The 21,774-nt window shown below is 49.8% G+C and overlaps 6 protein-coding genes across 6 annotated transcripts; 1 reads left to right on the top strand and 5 right to left on the bottom strand.

The window, feature by feature from the left end:
• Positions 1-181: 181 nt before the first annotated feature.
• Positions 182-1,351, bottom strand: J7337_011893 (uncharacterized protein; the record flags this gene model as incomplete). The annotated part of the gene is made up of 1 exon (XM_044829426.1): positions 182-1,351. The coding sequence occupies one exon, from the start codon at positions 1,349-1,351 to the stop codon at positions 182-184; it is 1,170 nt and encodes a 389-aa protein (XP_044676101.1).
• Positions 1,352-4,007: 2,656 nt separating this feature from the next.
• Positions 4,008-6,901, top strand: J7337_011892 (uncharacterized protein; the record flags this gene model as incomplete). Its single annotated transcript, XM_044829425.1, has 3 exons — positions 4,008-4,102; positions 4,223-6,488; positions 6,542-6,901. 3 exons carry the CDS (start codon positions 4,008-4,010, stop codon positions 6,899-6,901), a joined length of 2,721 nt encoding a protein of 906 aa, XP_044676100.1.
• A 2,018-nt stretch (positions 6,902-8,919) lies between these two features.
• Positions 8,920-9,901, bottom strand: J7337_011891 (uncharacterized protein; the record flags this gene model as incomplete). The annotated part of the gene is made up of 2 exons (XM_044829424.1): positions 8,920-9,808; positions 9,858-9,901. The coding sequence occupies 2 exons, from the start codon at positions 9,899-9,901 to the stop codon at positions 8,920-8,922; spliced, it is 933 nt and encodes a 310-aa protein (XP_044676099.1).
• Positions 9,902-10,281: 380 nt separating this feature from the next.
• Positions 10,282-11,652, bottom strand: J7337_011890 (uncharacterized protein; the record flags this gene model as incomplete). The annotated part of the gene is made up of 1 exon (XM_044829423.1): positions 10,282-11,652. The coding sequence occupies one exon, from the start codon at positions 11,650-11,652 to the stop codon at positions 10,282-10,284; it is 1,371 nt and encodes a 456-aa protein (XP_044676098.1).
• A 1,570-nt stretch (positions 11,653-13,222) lies between these two features.
• Positions 13,223-15,320, bottom strand: J7337_011889 (uncharacterized protein; the record flags this gene model as incomplete). The annotated part of the gene is made up of 5 exons (XM_044829422.1): positions 13,223-13,555; positions 13,606-14,134; positions 14,180-14,431; positions 14,479-15,078; positions 15,124-15,320. 5 exons carry the CDS (start codon positions 15,318-15,320, stop codon positions 13,223-13,225), a joined length of 1,911 nt encoding a protein of 636 aa, XP_044676097.1.
• Positions 15,321-17,207: 1,887 nt separating this feature from the next.
• On the bottom strand, positions 17,208-19,616 carry J7337_011888 (uncharacterized protein; the record flags this gene model as incomplete). The annotated part of the gene is made up of 2 exons (XM_044829421.1): positions 17,208-19,394; positions 19,452-19,616. The coding sequence occupies 2 exons, from the start codon at positions 19,614-19,616 to the stop codon at positions 17,208-17,210; spliced, it is 2,352 nt and encodes a 783-aa protein (XP_044676096.1).
• Positions 19,617-21,774: the final 2,158 nt, after the last annotated feature.

The raw sequence follows: 21,774 nt of genomic DNA, 5'->3' as shown, positions 1-21,774 counted from the left end.
ACTACCCAAGTCCAAACGCTCGACAGTGATGCAATGCATGGGGAGGTATCAACTCGTCATATTGCAAGAAACAGACATACAGAAAAATTAAGCAACCCAATGTCTACAAGACCAACGCCAGGATGATAACAAGCTTCCCTCCCCCTTTTCAATCTTCTACATGCTTTTGAATTCCTCTGCTTCACCTCCGCTTGCCGAAGCTACCCGCAGTCTTTTGCAATTTGGATGGTGGTGCAGCTTCAACATCACTTTCCTCGTCCTCACCCATAGACTCATCCACATCGTCATGGTTGACCTCGTCCTCGTCCAAAGACTCCTCGGCATCGCTATCGTCCTCCTCACCAGCTGAATCCTCCTCATCGTCAGAGTCGCCAACAAAGCCGTTGGTGATGGGAACATCGTCGTCTGAATCGTCAAACTCGGTGTCAAGACCTCGCCTTCGACCAGGTGTGCGCGCAGCATCGTCCTCACCCTCGACCCAGATAACATCCTCGTCATCTTCTTCAGAGTCCGAGTTATCGCCGTTGTGAAGACCAGGGCGCGACATCTTGCGACGAAGATCCATTTGACCCTCGAGCATATCGAGCTTACCCTTAAGGGCGAGAAGACTTGACAGTCCCTTGGCGCGCTCAGCGAGAACCTTTTGCAGGCCACTCAGACTGTGGATAACCTTGGGCTGAGATGCGAGGGCACCACCGTGAGCGACTAGTGTCCACTGGACCCAAGTCATAAGGTTTCCGGCGCGACCAGGGCGGCGGTACAAGCGAGCGGCGAGCTTGGTAAGAAGAGTGCCGGCTAAAGCGCTGTCGAGGCGCTCAATGGTGTTGCGGATAGTGGGAAGATCGGTGGTGTGCAGACACGACTCGAGGAGGTCTGTGTCGTCGGTACGGAGGGCCTGAGAGAGAACGGTGGTAAGGGACTGGTGTGTCGGGGGCACAATGGCATTTCGCGAAGGCTGGGAGACGACTGCGCCGTTGAGTACGGAGGGCACATCAATGATATCGTTCTCTGCACGGAGAAGCTCTCCGAAAGAAGGCGATGTTCCCTCAGCGTCTGATTCCTCGTCGTTAGACTGGCCATTGGTCTTTTGCTTAGCGACCTTTTGGCGGGTGTTTGTCACAGCAGTTTCCTGAGCGGCCTGTTCCTCCTCTGGGCTCTCAGCATCGGAGATATCTTCGTCGCTGTCGTTATCGGACGAGATCTCAATGGTCTCAACCTGTGAGGGCTGGAGGGCGTCGGGTCCGGCGATGGAGGCCTTTGACTCGTCAATGATGGACTTGTTGGGAATTCGAGCGCTGTTTCTAGCGACGGGAGCGGCCAGCTTGACCGGCGCTTTGCGTTTTGTTGACATTATGAGCAGGTTTTGATGTGAAGCGCAGTAGATGTTAAGCGGTCGCGTGCAGGGATTCGACGATGATGGGATTCAGCGACGGGTGATTAATTCAAGAAGCAAGATATTAATGCGACCCTGATTTCTTGGGGTAGTATCTTTTCCGTAATGAATGAGGAAAAGTGATACTGTTGAACGTTATCAATGGAAAATTTGACGAAGCCGTCGCTCGGTCTCGAGTGAAGGAACTTTTTTTCTGGAACCCCAGCTTGGCTCTGGTGGTAGCCCCACAAGCGATAAGATTAGAGCAAGATGGTCACGTGCCCTGCCACAGGATGAGTGCCACAGGATGAGTCATGGTGTGGCTGTGGCTGTTTCTCTGGCTTCCATCGGCAAGGAGAATTATCCTGGCTGCTAAGAGTCCATGACTGGCCCAATGCGGCCTGACCTTGAGCTTGGGAGAGCCATTTAATTACAGTGATTGGCCTCACTGCAGCCTCTAAATGAAAATGGCGGTGATTGGACGAAGTGGATTGATAGTGGACTCGAGATAAGCTGCAATTGGTCACATCCGCAACCTTCACGTTCGCTTCCGGAGGGATCATCTCGTAGTCTGTGGCCTCAGGAGATATGAAGTACAGTACAAATAAAGACCCAGCATCAAGTAAAATGTTTTTAGTTACGCAGTGACACAGATCTTGGGGGCACAAGCTCGAAACCCGATGTGATTGCTTTCTTTTTCATTGTTTGCCAACGGGATGGTCACCTGATACCTGCCCTTGCCTGGACTTGATCCAAGGTGGACCTGTATCCCGGGTTGGGTATGATGCGTCCCAGTTTCGGTATAAGAGTGAAAGCTGTTAAGTGGTTATAGTGGTTTACTGCATGGCATCTCTTGACGCGACGTGAACGTGTAAGAGAGGTGATGCACGTGCTTCAGTATAGAATGGGATCTGTTTCTGTGACCGTTTTCGAGCTTGTTATTCATCAGCGCAAGTAAGATAAGATCTTCCTTCACTTGGTAAACATGCGATGATACATTTCAAGTTTCACGGAGTCTGTTTGTTCCTTTCTTGAATACGATCATCTTGTAAGACGAAGCTCGGGAAACGGTGGCATTACGGGGCCGTCATCACTCTCATCCCGTGTCCTTTCGGGTTTGGGAACCTTCCCCTTGCGTTCTGATCTGTCCTCACCAGCCACATTCAATTGGATGGGTATGATGAGATAGAGTTCTAGATCGAATTAAGCTCTGAATCAGCTGTGCATAATCTAAATGTATATATATTCCAGAACAAACATGAATGATCAAATAGCTGACTCACCTATTGTGACTGATTTGAAACGTCTTTCATCTTGATCAACCTCATTATCATGATACTACCAACCTCTACCATAATATCATCCACCCCCAGCCACCCACCATCCACATCCCATCCATGGCAATGACGGTGATCGTGGCCCGTGCACCACCTCATAATCCCTTTGATACAAAACTCGGCCAACTAAATTTTTCCATCCCCTCATACCCAATCCCCTTGCCAAGTTGGCCACCCCGTTAGAGACAAGTCAACGGCTCAGCGGAGTTTGCCTTCTTCCCTCATAAATACCACCGCGCCTCCGACCGGGCAAAATTCACTGACGTGCACGCGCTTTTCCCTCAGAGGCTCCCCTTAGATCCAACCCCCCCCTACCCCCCTCCCTCTTCCGGTTCCCGGCCAGCAAAAAACAAGCACGGCACAGCACAGCACTGAGCAGCCCAACGCTATTGCTCTCTCTCACTGGCAAAAAAACTGAACTGCGACCGCAACTGGCCACTCAGAGTTCCTCCTCTCTTGGCAACCACCCTGCACCCTTTCAGTTAACGGCAAAGCACAAAAAGCACCTTCCGCGCCCGATCACGATAAGAGCTCCTTCACAGTTCTTATTGTTCTCGAAGCCGGCGATCACCACCAAAAGTCACCACCGCCTTCCCCCAATCAAATCAATCAATATTGATTGACCTTTAATAGGTACAATCACTTCTTTCAATCGCATTTATTCACTTTCACACCATAATCAATAATAGGTTTTGTGATTCGAGAGTCTTCTCTGAATTGCTTAAACTGTTTCGCCTTTTGATTAGTCATTTTTTATTTCTCCAATTTCTGGCCTTCTTTCTTCTCTTTTCAGTTTTACGTACTCTACCTTGTATTGTACTTATTGCTTACTGCTCCGCTGCACTACACTGCACTGCACTTGCGCTGCACCCTCACGCGCAAAAAAAAGACCCCGTCGCGAAATCAGCTATTCGATTTCCATTGTCAGCGTCATTGCTTCGGCTTTACTCCTCTTTTCCCTCCCACCTCGACCTACCTTGCTCTTGCCTCTCACAGGCTACGAGCTATTGCCATCGACTCCGCCTACCTGCACCTACCTTTTTGCCGCTAGGCTGCCAGAATTCAGAGGAGCTACCAATATAAGATCGCGACCCCCCGCCTTCTAATCCAATTTCGCAACTGCGCGACGCGCCTCCATTCCTACGTATCCACTTCTCAATCTCCATCGCGCATCAACACCACGTCGACTCGCGATAATCCTCGAATCATCGTTTTCACGTGCGCATCGCTATTTCATGTCGCGACGAGTCAACTAAGCTAGACCTGTATTGACGCGCCTTATATCGCGAACAGCCATTATGGCTTCACCAAACCCCGATGCGACCGCTCCCACAAACGAGAATACGTCGCGCGATGCCACAGTAGAAAAGGAACAAAAGTCCGAAGTCAACGGGTAAGTTGCCCCTCAATTCTGATGGCGCGCTTTTTGCCTGTGCCGTCGCGCGCCATAAGGCTGTGATGCATGGCGCAAACGCGCACATCGTTTCTCAGCACTCTCTGACATGTTGATTAGGCATGCGACACCTGAAAAGCCAAAGGACACACCTGAATCTGCGCCTGTCAATGGCAACAAAGCGGACGATCATCCCGTCGAGAATGGTGTCAACAAGGACGTAGAGATGGCAGAGGCGAGCGATGAGAAGAAGCCCTCTCAAGAGCCTTCGGCGGACGAAAAGAACGATCAGAAGACCGAAGGTGATGATCAGACGAAAGAGACTGGTGATGCCAAACCTGTGGAGGAGCCCAAGGCTACGGAGGAGGATGTCGATATGACCGATGCTGTGCCTGCAGAAAAGCCCAGAGATGAGAAACCAGCTGAAGATGCGACCGCAAAAGAGTCCAAGGACGTCGATATGGCAGACAAGCCTGTAGATACCCCTGAAAAGGCTGATGGAACAGACGACAAGGTACCCGCTTCTTCCAACGAGACCGCGGCTCCCTCCTCAGAAGCCGAAGTCCAACCTACCAGCCTATCTCAGTTGGCTATCGATACCAAGGAAGAGGATGCCCCTAAACCTTCCACCGAGGTCTCAATGCAAGATGCCCCCGTTGGTGACACTTCCGTTAGCTCGAAGGTAGCCCGCGAACGTGAGGATGATGCCACAGAAGAGCCTGCACCAAAGCGAGCCAAGACCGAGCCCAAATCTGAAGAACCCGCCGACGTTACCTCCACTGTCTCCAAGACTGAACCGGACTCTGCTGAGTCTGCCCCCGAGAAGGAGGTCTCTCGCTTCGCTGGTCTTACCAGGTGGAATGAGGCCGATTTCAAGAACCAAACGCTCACCCCTTTTCAGCGACGCGAGTTCCGCAAAGTGCTAGGGCGTGTGAAGAAGACAAAGGCTGGTGGCCATTTCAAGGATTCAGTCCCCAAGATGTGGCCTCAACTCGCTGAGAGTTACTTGGCCAAGATCGAGAAACCTATGGACCTTTCCGAGATCGACCGGACCCTTCGTGATATTAATGGTGCTTATGTTACGGTTGGTGATTTTCAGGATGCCCTGGTTCTCATGTACGACAACACCCGTAACTTCAATGGAACCCTCCATGAGGTTACTGGTGCTGCGTTCAATGCCATTCGAAGCATCTGGGAAGAAGTTGCCACCATTCCACAAGAAGAGGCAGTCAAGCCCAAGCAGGTCCCCAAGCCCAAACCTCCCCGTGAGTCGCGTATCAGCTCTCTCGGCGATTCTATGGCTCGCAAGCCATCCGTTGGACCTGGCGCTAGTCCCGCCGCCGAAAGCGTGTCATCAAAGCCGCGGCTTGGATCTCAAGAAGCCAATACTGCTGCTACCGAACTGCGCCGTGCCTCATCTGCCACCGAGGGCGATCGTCCCAAACGAACCGTCCGTGCTCCCAAATCAAAGGATATTGACTATACCACGAAGCCTTCGCGAAAGAAGCTTAAGCCTGAGCTGCAATTCTCTGAAGAGGTATTGAACGATTTGATGTCCCCCAAGAACCACGCCATCAACAACTGGTTCATGGAACCAGTTGATGCTGAAGGACTTAACATTCCCCATTACTACTCCATTATCAAGAGGCCCATGGATCTGGGAAAGGTGGCTCGTATGCTCAAGAGTGGCGACATCAACAACCTCAAGGACTTTGACAAGAATGTGCGGCTGATATTTTCCAATTGTTATACCTTCAACGGTAGTGTTGACCAAGGTAATACTGTGTCGTATGTAGCTTCCCAATTGGAGGACTACTACAACAATTTGATGAAGGACAAGGACAGCTGGTTAGCCAGACACGCCAAGGCACATGCTCCTGCTGCTTCCCACGGTAGCGACGAGGAAGACGAGGATGAGGAGGCCGATGGCGATGGCGATGAGATACCAGCTCCTCCAACTGCGGACCACAGTAAGGAAGTGCGGGACCTGGAGAAGAAGCTGAGGGAGGAAAGTGAGAAGCTGACCGAGCTTCTGTGTGGGGACTCGCCTAATGAGAGTATGGTCGCAATGCAGAAGAGCATCGTTAACCTCGTACAAGAAAGTCTTCTGAAGGCGAAACAGACTCTCAGTGCGCACCGCTCAAAGCATCCTGAGAAGCCTTCTAAGAAGGCCAGTAAGCCGAGCAAGCCTAAGCCTAGTGGATCTGCCCCCCGCAAACCCAGCGGAAGTGTGGCAAATGCAAAGAAGCCTAGCGGCACCAAGAAGGCCGTGAAGAAGACTCTCACCGCGGCAGACAAGGACGCCATCGCTTCTGCTATCAATGATCTTGATGGTGCACAACTTGACCGCGCTATCGATATCATCAAGCGTGACACTGGCCAAAATGTAAGTTCACCAGTATCTCCCGTGAAAGTGACAGCGTGCTAATGACCCTGTAGGAGAATACCGACGGAGAGCTTGAGCTAGATATTGATCAGCTGAGCAATGAAGCTCTGCTCAAACTCTGGGAACTCTGTAAGAAAGTGTTGCCTGGGTTCGGGAAGGACACCAACGTGCCATCTTCTCCAGAAGTGAGCCGGGCAGCGCCGCCTAAGCATACGAAGGCATCATCGACATCGGCGAAGCCCAAAAAGAACAAGCCCATGAGTGCCCGTGAACAGGAGGAGCGAATTGCGCAGCTTCGTGATCTCAGCAACCTGTACAGGCCGGGTCAGGAGCCTGGCGAGAATCAACCTGTGTTGCAGGCTCCCACACCTACGGCCGAGTCCAGTGACGAATCGGACTCGGAGGAAGAGTAGAGGTGGCGTCGGGCTGAAAGATGGATTGTATGAGTTGTATGACTTTTTGGGAGCTTGGATGTTTCGTCGACCGGAGAGCATCAGCCACCATTATACCCAGCCGCATGGCTACACCAGGTGTCGTGCTTGCTCAAAGGGGCGACGCGGTGTGCATGAACAATACTCGAGCATGCCGCCTCGGATGAGGCAGACATAACCAGGCCTGATGAATCGATAATGAAGACGTCGTCATAGTTCTTAGCGAACATGGACATTTGGGATCAACAGGGAGTACCTGGCGCACAGAGACTTAGGGTGATATGATAATAGCTGGCTTTCTTGTGCGGGAAAGCAACGATGTGGCTTGCTAGGGATTCGTGGGGGCAAGACCATTCATAGTTTTGGGGAGATACCCTGACTGGGGAGGATCGATAACGCATGGTTGCTTGGTACTATGCGCCAAGGTAAAGTTGGATGGCAGCGGGCATCTGAGCCGCTTGTCGGTGGTTTGTGGCTTTAGATGTAACCATAGCAATAAGAAACTTTGTTATCCCATTTTGTCGCGTACTGTGATGTACATGTTTGAATAGATGTGATTGATTTCTGCTAGGCGCTTGGCTGGGAAACTCGAACGACTCGAGGTTGATTGAGTGTTTGTCTGGCGCGTACTCCGTAGATCGATGTCGTTCGGAAGCCATGTTATCGGGAGTGAGTGGCACAACCCATTTTCGGGGAGCATTTCTGATGTTCTGATGGCGAAGCTGTCTGTGTCTTTGAATGCGACTCACGGCATGGCTGTAGTTACCTCGGACTTCCGAAGCGATTGCTTTGGCATGACAACGTGGCATTTAGCAAGAAAAGTATTTGTGCTTGAGTTTAACAACTACAAACTCAGTCGTGGTGCAGAAGCGGAGTGTTGTTATGTTGGTCTTTGGTCTTTGATGTAAGGTAGCCGAGCTTGGTGATGCTTCTGCGGCGTCAAGAGTATCGACTTTGAACGAGAAAGACACGAGAGTATATCAAACCACAATAGAAGAAAGGAAAGCATATAGTTGAAGGAGTGTGAGTGAATCAATCATGGAGGGTTGTGATGTGGAAGGGAAGATGTCAGTGATGGACTGAACGCTGTGGGGGAATGTCATGATAGAGAAGAGATATGCCAATACGAAAAGGTCGCAAAGGGGTGCAAGTCATGCCGAATCTGGAGACAAGCTATAATAGCAGATATTATATTCTCGTACTTACGAGCATAATGTAGAGGAAAATGGCCATCAGCGCATATCAAACAAGTGCTTTGCTTCTGTCGGCGTGAAGCAGAGTCCCGTCTGATGTGGCAAGGCGGGGTTGAAGGAAGGTCAGCAGACAAAGAGGAGAAAGTACGTACCAATACGATAACAGCCGGACGTATATCGCCATACTCACAAGTACGTCTAGTGAATCATATCGTAAAATGCAGTATTCGCCGTTGACGGTTTTGTCGCTGGTAGGTTTTTTTTTCTCTTTTGCTGGTAGTAGAAATTTGGGGGGAGTAAGGTGGACTTTTTTGGTGGGCTGACGGGGGAGGGAGGATTACTGTTTGGGAAGGAACCTCGCCTCGCCAAAACAGCAAACAGTGTGATATTGGTGCTGAGAGTTTGACTACCTTACCCTGGACATATAGACATGCGAGAATTTGGTGGCTAACACTGGGCAACAGTACTAGAGAAAACCATGTGATAGTCTTGAGAAGTGCAATGAATTGGGGTTGGTTGGTGCACACAAAGGCATTGTATTTTTTATATTCGTTACTTGCGATGGTTCTTCAGCAACCAATACTGCGCCGAAACCACTTGCTAGTATGGCCTCAACTTTCAAATTTGTGATCAACTTATATGAAACGATTGTAATTAGAAGACTGTAACAAGACACACTGATTACCTGGTTACACACAAGGGCAAAGAAACCTTAGGACCTAGAGCCTAAATCACGAAGCCTAAACGAAGCTTAAGGGGCTCTTTAATGAGTCTGTGTCACAATAAAATATCTCCAAGTTGCACCCACTACACATCAGACTCCATCGGCACAGGAATCTCTCTCCTCAACCTCCTCTGAATCTCCTCAAAGCCACTCTCGTTCTCTTTCGTGATGAACCCCTTCCTGACCAAGAAGTCGATCATGACAGGACACACATTCGGCTTAAACTGTCCCGCCAACATGCGCTCTATCACTTCCTGGCAATCCATCAGCACAAACTCCTCCACTTCGTCATCTCCCGGTCGAGGAACAACATCCTTCGGCATCTCTAGATCGAAGACGTAGATGATATCTGAGTGGAATAGCTTTGACTGCTGGTTGATGTTCGCCAGCGTTATCGCTCCCGCGGGTTCAACGCTCGACGAGACGAGATCTGGCGGAAGACAAGCTTCTTCGGTAGATTCAGCTTTGATACATGCAAGTGGCGTATCGCTGGCCTTGATACCACCGGCGACAGTACTGTCCAGAAGACCAGGGTAGCTGAAGAGGTGACGACTCCGTCTCGCAACCCAAATCTTTATCTTACCACCATCATCGCGTACATACCCCGTCAAATGAGCACCCCTCGTCGCAATGCCAAATAACGGAGCAGCAAACCTCTCGACCTGCACGAACTCCCTTGCGCCGACTATGCGAAAGTACTCACTGTGTTCCTTATGCAGAATAGGAAACAGGTCATCGTCAATGGCTTTATCGACAGCTTCTTGAAACGCAGCATTTGCGTGCTCTGTAAGTGTTGAGCCAGATGGAGGTTCGCTCAATGTGACGGTGCGGTTGTCGTGGTCGATGGTGAAGGATGAGGGCCATGGCATTAGGGATACTGTGGCGGGGAGGATGAAGCCATGCGGGCGAGGGTCAGGAGAGAGAAAGAGACGGTAGTAAGAGGCGCAATATGTTGCAAAATCCAGAGGAGCACTGAAGACGTTGGTATTCTGTGAATTTTGTGACGAGGGAGAGGACGTACTTGTCAATGGCGATGATGAGGTCGAGCAGGTTGAGGCCTGTCATGATCGCGGGGGTGTCGTAAATCTTGTAATACTTGTAAAGACCCCTCTATTAATATATGAGATGCGCTGAATGCCAGATTGATCTTGTTGTTGCAGAGGTTACAGTGAGATCAAAGAGCTGATGAGAGTGGAGATGCATCTGATTCTGACTGGACAAGTCGGCCAATGTGAATGGAGAGTCGGATCACAATCTACCACGACTGTTTGTTTGTATGTATCTTCAAACGAGAAATCTTAGCAAACAAAGGCACCTTTTTTATTTGCCTAATCCTTTTCATGACCACGGATCTATCCTGGTCTATATCTTGAAGTCTCTATCAAGTCAAAGTCATAGCTTCGGCTCTTTAGCAGAGCGGCCCATCAACCATCAACTCTAGGCATCTATTCGTCCCCTTCGTCATCCTCCCCAAACAACTCCTCCATATTCATAGCCTCCAGTGTATTCTCAAGCACTCTTCTACACCTCGCCCTATAATCCAACGCCAACTGCTGATTCCTCGTCAGGCCACCTCCACCCACAACCTCCACGTCCGTCTCAAGCAACCTCTCAAGCTCCTGCATGACCTTGTGCTGGATGATGGCCGCAGTCTGCTGAAGGAACATTCTCCCGTCTTCACTGACTTGACCGCTGAAGAACTTCTCTTGCTGCTCTGGCTCCGAGCCTTCGCTGATAAGTGTCGAGCGTTGCTCGGGTGGCGCGAGCGTGCAGAATATGTCCCAGACCATGTCGTGCTGAACATGTTGAAAAGCTCCGAGTATGGGGGCTGAATCGCTGAGCTGGACGGTTTGTTTTGAGCGTGCAAGGAGGGAGCTGGGGTCTCGGACAGGTCGTAGAGAGATATAATACTCCTCCGTGGCCTCACCCTTTGCAGGCTGACGTTTCCGCACATGAACATAGTCGTTGTGCAAATCCTCCGTCTCTGGGAGCGTAAACCCATATCCCAGTAGTAGCTCGGCATTTGTCTTCATGCTGTAGTTGTTGAAGACCTGTTCCCCAGCCTGATACGCCTTTTCAACCTTGAGACTGCAGCCATTGATCCTCTCATTCCGTATCCATTCCACTTTGGTAGTCATATCATGATTTCCTATATCAAATAGAGGCATGAGAACAGAAAAGTCGTCTAGCTTGACACCTTCGGGAAGACGTTGCTGATCCTCTGGCCCAAGAACAAGACTCGGGCGGAAACTTCTACTTGAGAAGATACTGTACGCCCATTGGTACAAAGTCAATGTGAATTGCTTGAGAAGCTCAGGCTCCCACGACTCAGTGGTCAAAAGATCATGCGCCGTCTTGAATTCCCTCCTCACATTGGCTCTTATGCTCGTAACTCCAACCTCGATATTTGTCCCCTCAAATAATTCGGCATCCTCATCTGGCCAAAACGGCGGAAGAGACCAAGAATCGTGGTCCTCAGGCTGTGGTAAAGCCTGTATATAAGGCGCCCAGAAAGACTCGCTTTTTAGCAGAAAGTGCTTGATGAGAACAAAACGGCCAAGGACATGAGGCGGTGTTTGTGCCAAGAACCCCGCGGTAAAAGGCTTTGGGTCATCACGGCCAGGAAGAGTGTTAAGATATGAGAGCGTGAGTGACGAGGGGATGCTGACGATTGTGTCAGAGGGCGCTGTAGGGGCTTTTGCGCGGAACGAGAGGCCTGTCTCGGGCAAATAAACGACTTCAACTGAAGGATTGATACTTGCACCTTGAGAACGCGCCCACTTTAGCAGGGCAGACGCATGCTCTGAAGAGGCCATCTTGAGATTGAACGAGTGAAAGAGTGAAGGTTGAAGAATTGTTGATGTTTGTGCCCCACCTTGAAAAGTGGAAGGACAATCCAATCCAATCCAATCCAATCCATCTTCAAGTGACGTATTCAAGATCATCAAAATATATAAAAAAGATCTCATCCCAAGTGATAACAAAAGTTTAGGCAATTTAGTCTAAATTTAGGGTAGCCTTTACTGAATTTAGTTTGATAACCTCTTCTAAAGTCCTATACTTTCTTGCTCCCTAAGGGTGTCTCAAAGTCCTGAGGAGTAACAAACGTTGCTGGTATCAGTCAGAAGAGCGTCTAATACCCTCGACAAAAATGAGTTCTCATGTTCTTTCTGGCATTACTGCACCATGTCAGACCGAAATTGTTGATGGAACAACGATGTATTATAAGTCATGGTGGAACCGGTTGTCTTCAGATCCTGTTAATGAAAAGTCTTGAATGAAGTTGGCATTATTAATGTATCGATCGATTGGAACGACTAGGCTCTGAATATCCTCGCCACTACAGGCATCGTATCCCAAAACTATAATTATACTTAGCCTCTTAGACAGGATCTGTACTTCTCGTCCTAACCCTCCTGAAAACAGGAACAGCATCTCTCCCACTCCCAACCCACTTAACAACTTCCTTCCCAAGGTCCAAACCCTTGACCTCTTTCATCTTTGCAATCTCATCAGCCGCAAACCCATAGAATAGCTTTAAATGATCATCTCCATCCCCCAAATTATCTATAGTCAGTCTAAGTTGTTCATTCATAAGAACGATACTACTGATCTTCATATGCTTATGATACGTCTCACTCGAAAGCCTCTCGTGAAGAATCTTCTTCCAGAGTCTAACAGCTGCGAGAGATTTATCTCGAATTACCCACCAAGGTGAATGGACATCCTCAAGCGGGTCGTTGGGCCATTGAAGCCAGGGGACTTTAATGGCGATGATGGAGTGGTCGTTGGGGTTGTCGAAGGAGCGGTAGCAGCAGACGCCATGGGGATTGGGCCATTGGAAGCTTAGGTAGGAGCTCATCTTGAATGCTTACTTACCTTGCTGTATTAAAATATTAAATACTAGTTGTTGTCTTGGAACGTATTTGGAGCTGTATTGTTTAATCTGTGATTCCAAGGTAAAGGTGATGTGCCGTGCTTTTATAGGTGTGGCATGAGATACCATATTACGCAGCCGTTGCTGGGCTATCAGTCCATGGTATCTGTTCAGAAGTTTGGAAGTGTGAGAGCAATGGTGAACATGGTGTTCGTGCGTGTTCGCGGTCATCTGTTATAAACCAAGCCTTATGCAAGTCGAGTCTCGAGGCGAACAAAGGGGTATGCTAACTCTTAAACAATGCTAAACTCGAGAACAAGACCGAGGTAGAGTCGTTATAGTATTCAGTGTTGAGCCAACCAAAGGTGAGCGAGAAACTAAGAAGCCAGTCACGAATGGTCACTTCATCAAATAGGAACACAGATGAGAACCAAGATCAACTCAGTCAATAGATGCATATGCACATTTTCTAACCCATATCTCGCGTACAACTCCGCTAAATCAAATCCCTAGTGAAACTCAGCCTCAACCCTTCCATACCTCACCCCATCAACCTTCAACTCAAATCCCAAGCCCGCACTCTCAACCCTCATCTCCAGTGTGAAATCTAAATTATCAAACTCAACACCTCTCGTCGTCGTTAATCTCGTAAACAAACTCCTTGGAACGGCGTTGAGGTCTGTTGTGAGGGTACACACGTGGATCAGGTCGCGAGTGTATGCTGCAGGTGGTTCGTCCGCATCACATGCTATGAGATCGTCGGTGACGATGAGGGATTGACCCGGGCGGAAGTTGCGTGTGTAGTGGAATGCGATGGGTGCGAGTGGTGACAGAGCCTCGCCCTGTAATGTGTCAGAAGTTGGTAACGAATTCATGGAAGTAGGAGACGCACCTTTGCAATATGCCATTGCATCCGGTCAGAGACCATCCAGCGTTCCCATAAAGGAGACCAGTATCGCTCACTGACCGAATGCTTATCCTCATCATACACAGTAGCATACGATGTACCATAGTGCATTCTCGACTTGCGAGAAATGACCATGTTGCCTTCCAGTCCTCGCAAGACAGCTCCTCGCACAACCGCCGTCCAAGCATACACTGGCTGCATCACTTCAATGGAGCCCGCCTCCTGTGTAGAATTGGCATTGGCGTGCGTAGGCCGCTCGCTGTACGGCGGCGGAGCAGCGCTTGTGAAGTGATTCTTGAGCCGGCGATATAGATAATCGCTCTGGCCAAAACCTCCAACTAGCACGATGCCGGAAACAATGCCTCCCTTTGAGCGAAGGCCTGTGACTTGGCCCTGGACAAGGTCACAGACCTCTTTAACTACAGGCTCGAAAATGTCCTTGACTTGTTCTGCTGTCATGACGAGGAAGCCTGAGTCCAGCCCAGCATCTTCGTCGTCGGGAAGACCAGGGAAGCTAAGGAGGTCAGTGAGATCCAAGTAAGGATACGGGTATACGTACGGAACATTGACTTCCTGATGCTCATCCTCATTGAAGTTCCGTTTCACGAACTCTTCAAAGTATCGAAGACCCATTTGCCACGTCTTGCCTTTCTTAGCCTTCATCTCATCAAAGCGAGTCTGACCAAGGCGGCCTCTAACATGCTCTTCAAATCGATAATTCAAGAAAGCACTTCCACACAGCCCTCCTGTTCCAACCGCAGACTCCTCTACACGGAGCGGCTTGAGGGAGATAATCTTATACGCGATCAAACTGCGCATTGTCAGTGTCACGCTAGGTGAGAGGGCTGCTAAACTTACTCAACAGTACCACCTCCAGCATCACAAACAATAAAATTATCGCCAACATTCAGATGATTCGGCTGGATCGCCTTGAGCGTATACACAGCCGCAGCCTCAGGCTCACTGATCATCTGAATTTCAGACCTCAACCCCATGCCCGCTCTCTCAGCAGCCTGTAGCGTAGTGTTCTTCGCAGCATCGCTCCAAACAGCCGGGCAAGTGAGTACAAACTCAACTTTTGTCGATGCCATGAACGACTCGCCGTACCTACGGGTGAGCGTATCCATGGTATGTTTGTAAATCTGAGTCAAGTAGTCACTCACGGCGTCGACAACATTTTTGTTGAAGCGCTTGAGCTGTGCGGCTGTGTCGAGCGGGCTGACGTAGAAGGGGAGTTTTTGAGATCGGTCCAGAAAGAGCTTGATGCAGCGTAGACGTGACTCCTCTGGCTTGAACTGGAAACCCCATTTTACTGTAGGTTCAGTGCCTTGCGGTGCATTGGGAGGAAAGTCATAGGCAATCTCAGTTGGGACTTTGTCCGATGTGATACCATTGCCGCCAGGCCAAGTCTTGATGATTTCTATATCATCAGGGGTAGAAGTGTATACGGCAGCAACACTACAAACATTAGCACTATGTTTCCTGCAAACTTGAGGTACTCACCCTGAAAAGGTAGTTCCAAAATCAACACCCACAATCAAGCGATCATTCAGAGGCGTCTGCTCCCTCACCAATTCTCTAACAGGTCCATTGATAGCCTCCGTGGAGCTTGGGGGGGTATAACTGTTGAAGTAATTATTACGACTGTCCCGGTTTCGCTGGCTGCTTGTGCTAGGTCGCATTGGCAGATTGAGACTCATGATGGGCTGATTGATAGTGATAGTGATAGTGATACTGATAGAGGTCCGAGTTTCTCAGTTAAATGCTCATCCATTAGTCCATGAATCCTTCAGCCAACACCGAATTTACCCCTCCCCCGCGTGAGATGATCCAGTCCAGCCTCTTCTTTGGATGAAGTGATTGATGCTGAGTGATCAAAAAGAAACGATATTTTAGAGAAAATGAGATGATCCAAGTTGGTGAGATGTTTAGATTATCCACGGGTAAGATCGTCGCAAAGTTCTCGGCTTTCTCAAAGTCCGTCCAATATGAATCAGTTGATTCGATGGTCGCTCAGCGTGAAACGTCTATCGTTACGTACGGCTCAGGAACAAACATTTGACAAAAGTCGCCAACGACCCCCCGAGAACAAAAAGAACGTTTGACACGTTTTAAAGAGATACAGAGATCGTCTCCGTTTCGTAATAGTCACCGCTCGTCGTCAGTTCTTGGCTTGGCTTACCAGGACAGGTGAGTGCTGCCTAAGGTAAGCGTCGTGATATTCGTTCTAGCCGGGCACGTGACTATGAATGATCACTTCATCCATAACCTCTCACCAACTCAACTGAATTCAACTCATCTCTCACTTGAGTTGCATTGTTCAATTGTCTGAATAAGATCTCTTTCAGATTCATCTCACTACACTCAATGTTATTGATCACATTGTGGCTCGCAACAATGACACCCCAACGGTCACTCGTGTGAACTATAGTAATATTGCAAAAGTCTAAGTAAGAGATTTGCTTATTCCCATCCCAGCTTAATATTGTGCAAATAATACCGTGCATGTCACTCCTCAAGCCACCTCATCTCCTGTCTTTCAATCTATAATTTGGCTGCCTCCCCGCTTTCTACAAATGTTGCCTCATTATTCTGACTTGATCCCCCACTACTAAAGGGAGGCAGAAACCTTGTTGAGTTAACGAGACCATCAACATTCTACATGAAGCCCACGATGCTTAGTTCACATAGGCCATTGGGCAGTCCAAGCAGAAATAGCATAGAGCACATGAAACAGTAATTGTTTTGATATTTTGTTGATTAACCCCATGGTTCTCTCCTCATACCAAGGCATCCCTTCTCCTGTTGCCGGGGCGTGTAAAATTATATACTTTGATCATAAAATTGCAAACTGCTTTGTCTGGCATCCTGGCCGGCGAAAAACTCCATCTATTGATTCGACAGTCTCCCAATGCATTGACTGAAAAGGTGGGGAATAATGAAATGCTCGCTGACTTTTTTACATGCTTCAATAAGCAAACGATGGCTAAGTATGGCCGTCACTCTGTCCATCTCCTGGGGAGGCGTCCTGTTTGACCCTTTTTTGGTCCATTCAAGCAAAGATAACCCAAGAATATGACAAAGAAAATGGCCGGTCATATTCAGCCCAAGCACCTCAGACTCCTTTCCACCTTTCTTATATAGTAGTGAGACAAAGGAAAGAAATTGACTGAGTGGTATGTGTGTGGTATTGCTTCAAGCAGCTTGCTGCGGCTGCGCTCGCCTGTGGTCTATAGGGGGTATTTGATACTCAAGGTATAAAAACGAAGAAGAGCAAACGGTTCAAATAGTGAGAGATGGCGAAGAGGTAATAGTAATAATAATGTGCAGAAGGCGGCATAACACTGCGGCCGGGTATTTGGTGAAAATGTTGAGTGCTGAATCGAAGGGAGGAATAAAGTATGTATAGTCAAGCCAGTATGCCCAAAAATCAAACGGACCGCCCACGTTACAACAATGATAAAAAGATCAGAAAAGGGTCGCATATCTCAACCCAAACACCCAAACACCATGACCATGCGAGTCGATATCAATAACTTTTTCGGCGCCACTGGACGTAATCGTAACAGTATGTCAAGACGAAGCACTTAAAAGCGACTGCCAGCAGCCCAGATGCTAGCGGCTGCTGATGCTGCCCACTCGCTTTCCTCATATGGTGGCGTGGGCCACTTGTACTGGTTATCAGTCTTCTTGTTGAGGTCCAGTGGCCTGGGGGTAACAGCCTCGTGGCCATCGGCAAACAGGACCTGATTACCGTTGGCTGAGGGTGACGGCGTAGGATACGGGTTCATCAGCCCAATGTTGCTAGCCGACTGTCGAAGAGGCTTGTTCTGGTTCTGCTCCATGCGCTTGACGGCCCGCTGAGTGGAAGTCAAAGCCTCGTCTAGAAGCTCCTCTTCCTCATCAGGAGCCTCATATTGATGCACGCCATGTGTCGCTTGGGCCCTCCTTGTTCGGCTAGAGATGGGTCCACCTCGGGCAGCACCGATCAGGTTGTCTACTGACCGGGCTTGGTGTTGAGGAAGCGAGTGATGTCGCTTGAGGGTGCTGGTAGGCGAGATCTGGTGACTGGGCGGAACGGGAGGTCGCGAATCGAGGTTGTTCTGAACATCTCGGAGGGCCTTGTCCAGGGATTCGTAGACCTCGGATTTAGGAATGGGAGCCTGTTGTTGCGATTGGTCAATAACCATGGACGACCGGTTGCTAGCCCAAGGGCCACATCCAACCTGGGCCTCCAGGTCGTCGTCATAGGCGGGTGAGACGGGGGTCTGATGTCGTCCCGAGAACCGCCGCGCACGCTTTCTGAGATGTGAAAAGAAGCTCTCCTTCTGTCCACTCGGAGGGGAGGCGAGGCCAGAATTCCCATTGAGTGCCCTTTCGGCCTGTTGCCGATGCATTTCTGTGTAGTTGTTTGTGCTTGAAGCGACAGAGAGCTGTCGGCCAAGTTTCTTGGTCTTCCCCTGGCCATGTCCATTAGCGTAAGAGTCGTCGTATGTGTTGTTGGCGCGGGCATTTACAGCATCAGGGATCGGCGAGATCGGTCGCGCAGTGGGAAGAATTGGCATGGGCGCTACGTTGGATGGGCCATTGGTCCAAGTGGTCCTCTTTCCGGCAGCAGGGCGAACCTTGGCAGTAGATGCCTCAACAGCCGATGAAGCATGTACAGGTGCGGGTCTGGGAGCAGTGGTATCCTTTATTTGGGCCTGCATGGTAGCCAGGTCGGTGCTCTCAGAACGTCCGATGAGAGACTTGCGGAACCAGGATTGCTTCACAGAGGTGGGTGTGGTAGTAGTAGCCTCCTTGCTGCTTCGGCTGAGGTCGGACTGCTTGCGTCCAAGGATTCGCGAAGCAGAAGACTTGGGTCGCATAGGATCAACGGCATCAGCAAAGTACTCGTGGGCAAGAGCCTGCGATGATGTTGGGCGGTTCTTGGGGTCCCACATCAAGCACCAAGTGACGAACTGGCTCAAGGAGGTCGGCCATTGGGGTGTTTGCAGAATGGTGTCCATAGCATGGGGAGCCATCTTGGGGAATGAGAAACCAAGCTTGCCAGCGAGTCTGGTTCCCTCACGCCAATCTCCTCCGCCGACGCGGTTACCGGACTTGTTGTACCAGTTACCAGGGCTGCCCATAATCTCACAAACTCGCCAAACTTGATCAACCTCATTTCCACCGGGAAACAAGGGCTTCAATGTAGCAATCTCAACAGCCATGGCACCAACAGCCCAGATATCGACGGGAGCAGAGTATTCTCCCGCTCGTAGAAGAACCTCGGGAGCACGGTACCATCTTGTTGATACGTAAGTAGTGTAGGGGAGCTTTGAGTGTGTCTCTCGGGCGAGACCGAAATCGGCAATCTTAACAGTGTATGTGGGTGGTGTTGAAGGGGGTGTAACGAGAGCTGAGTATCGGCGGAAGGTGTTGCCAGATTCATTGTGACCAGAGGTAGTGACCAGAATGTTTTCGGGCTTGATGTCGCGGTGGAAAAAGTGGTGAGAGTGAATGTGTTCGAGACCTTGCATGATCTGGAAAAGAATGCTCTTAACACTGGCGTTGTCGAGACACTTGTGGTCGCGAGCCTTCATCAGTTGGTAGAGGTTACCCTCCATGTACTCCATGGCGATATGGAGCTTCTTGGTGTAAGGGTCCAAGAAGATGTCGAGAGCGGGAACAAGGTGAGGATGTTGAGGGAGGGTGCGAAGGAAAACGACCTCGCGGAGTTCCAAACATGGTGCTAGCGACTCGAAGCTCTTCTTCATTGTCTTGATAGCGACCTGCAGAAATGGTTACGGGAGCTGTCACACAAGAGGATGCACATCGTGTTGACTTACCACTGTACCTCGGCGAGCAACGTTGGCACCAGCCGTTCGAACTCTACCCAAAACGACACTGCCAAAGCTTCCATCGCCAATCTCCTTCAGTACTTCAAAGCGATCCTCGAGGGCAAGCTGTTGACCAGAAACACCCCGATGGGTCAAATCGTTTTGAACCGTCATCATGTCGGTTGTGGTCGAGGGACTCTATTTCGGATGCAGTGTGACACGCGAATGAGTTGGGGTCCTGGGGTACGAATGTTATTCGGAGGGTCCCCGAATTGGACGGCAGCCAAGTGAATATACCTAATCGGATCCAAAAACAAGAAGCTCTCTCGAAGAGCTAGAAATCGTTTTACCGGAGCATTCAGATCGGAAAAGTTGGTTTTGGAAAACGGCGGCGAACGAGCGTGGGACCTGACGGTGGGTGGGTGTGAGTGTGCGGCAGCGAGCGTGTGCAATTGTATATAGCAATATTGGTCCCTGAAGCAATCACTCGCGGCAGTAGTAGTAGCACTGTTAATCGGATGGAGTGGATGTGGCGGCGGTAAAGGTAACGAAGTTGTAGATGAGTGAATGGGACTGAACAATGGGAGGTCGAGAAAGAGGGGACGGGATGTAAGTGTTTAGAATTAATCGAGACGACGATGGACGAGAATAAACGTCAATCAAGAGAGATGAGATCTCGCCAGAGGGTCCAGGTTCCAGAGGAGCAAAAGGAGTGACTTGAGTGAGGGTGATTGCAGAAGTGGATAGGGTCGATATTAACGAAAAGGAGAGCGAAAGAAAGCTCTTGACAAGGGCCAAGGGCAACGAGCCAGGGGGGGGTGGCTTGAATTGGGGTGAACCTGACTGAACTGGACTGAAGTGAACTGAACCTGCCGATCGGGGCAGGATCCTCAGGCCACTAGCGAATACGTTAAGGTAAGGAAGGTAACCCAGTTGCTCTGCTCTACTCTGCTCTGGTCCCAAAAGAGAGGCCCCAGCGAAGAGTTCCGCTCGACCTCTTCGTGTGATTAATGCGAAGGATGCTTGAATAATGACCGGGGTGGTTATTGATTCAGCGATTGTTGGGCGATGTCAATAGATGTTGTTTATTGTCATTGTCATTATTGAATATGTCAGAAGAGGGGAAGAAGAAGAAAAGAGAGAGAAGAGAAATGCAGGTGAGCTGAACATGGGGTGAGCCCTGACGTGGTTCAAATCCAGGGAGACAGACGTGATAACTAGAGCGAACATCAACCAGCCTATACTGAAGCAAGCAAGCTAAAGCTCCCCCCAGAAAAGCCCAAAGGGAAGGGACCAAAGCTGGAGTCAGTACAGCACCAGAGGCGTCGACAGGTGAGACGAGAAGGGGGCGTGAGAAGAGGCAGGCAGAGGCCAAAAGAGGTGGGCGTGTCATGGTATCCGTCAACAGCCAAAGTGAGTGGAGTGCAGCGAAGCCGTGGAAAAAGAAGCAATGGAGACTTTACTCTGTCCAGGGCTCGCCAACGGGAAAGGAGGTCAAGTCCAAGTACTTGCGAGCTGCAGGCGGGACCTTGCAGAAACCTTGGCCGCTGTAGAAAGGTGGCTGGGAAAAAAGGTATCCATGTCATCAACCAACTGTAGATTTGGTCCAACGCATGTCACTGTACGCCATCATTAGTCTCTCTTCTCCACTCTAAATGCGCCCCCTGTCGAAGAAATGGGAAACCCAGCTCAACAGCGACACTTTCAGTTCAGGCTTTATTCGCCAAGATCCGGGTACGTACCCGTGCTCCGGTCAGGGCACTTAGGCACCCCAGGCAGCCCTGAAAGAGACCTGATGGCGAGCTCTGTGAATGTGAGAGCCCGCACTGAGAGCCCAGGGAAAAGGCCCATGGCAGCGGGAGCAGACTGGGCTGCCGGGGAGCACACGAGAGTCCTTCTGAAGCTCTGGAGAGTGGCCTGCGAACGAAGCCTTATGAACTTAGTTTGAGTCAAGGCGCCCTGGTGGTACCGGTACCTCATTTCGTGCTGATCTCGAGCTGCAAGTCAGAGTACTGATTCACATCTATCCCATGCAGAAATAAGCATAAGCATGCTGTTTTTGCAAATCGATTGGCAAAGGGAGGAAGAAACCCATCTCAAGAGATTATCTGATCGGAGACAGCGACACGCGAAATTCCCAATCTCAGGATCATGTCAAACTGTCGTAGACAAGCGAAGAATGAAACTAGGATCCAAGAGCAACCGCACAAGTTCCAATGGGTGTGCAAGGTTCTGAGAAATGGATCATTTGAAGACTTCCTAGGGAGGGTCAGAAGAGTCAGAAGAGCACACCAAACGAAACTTAGGGTGTCTTTTTCATGGTGTCGTGTGG

Source organism: Fusarium musae, chromosome 9 (assembly GCF_019915245.1).
Source record: "Fusarium musae strain F31 chromosome 9, whole genome shotgun sequence".
Lineage (NCBI taxonomy): Eukaryota > Fungi > Ascomycota > Sordariomycetes > Hypocreales > Nectriaceae > Fusarium > Fusarium musae.
Note: the sequence above shows the minus strand (reverse complement) of the source record. Positions and strands in the feature narration are given on the sequence as shown.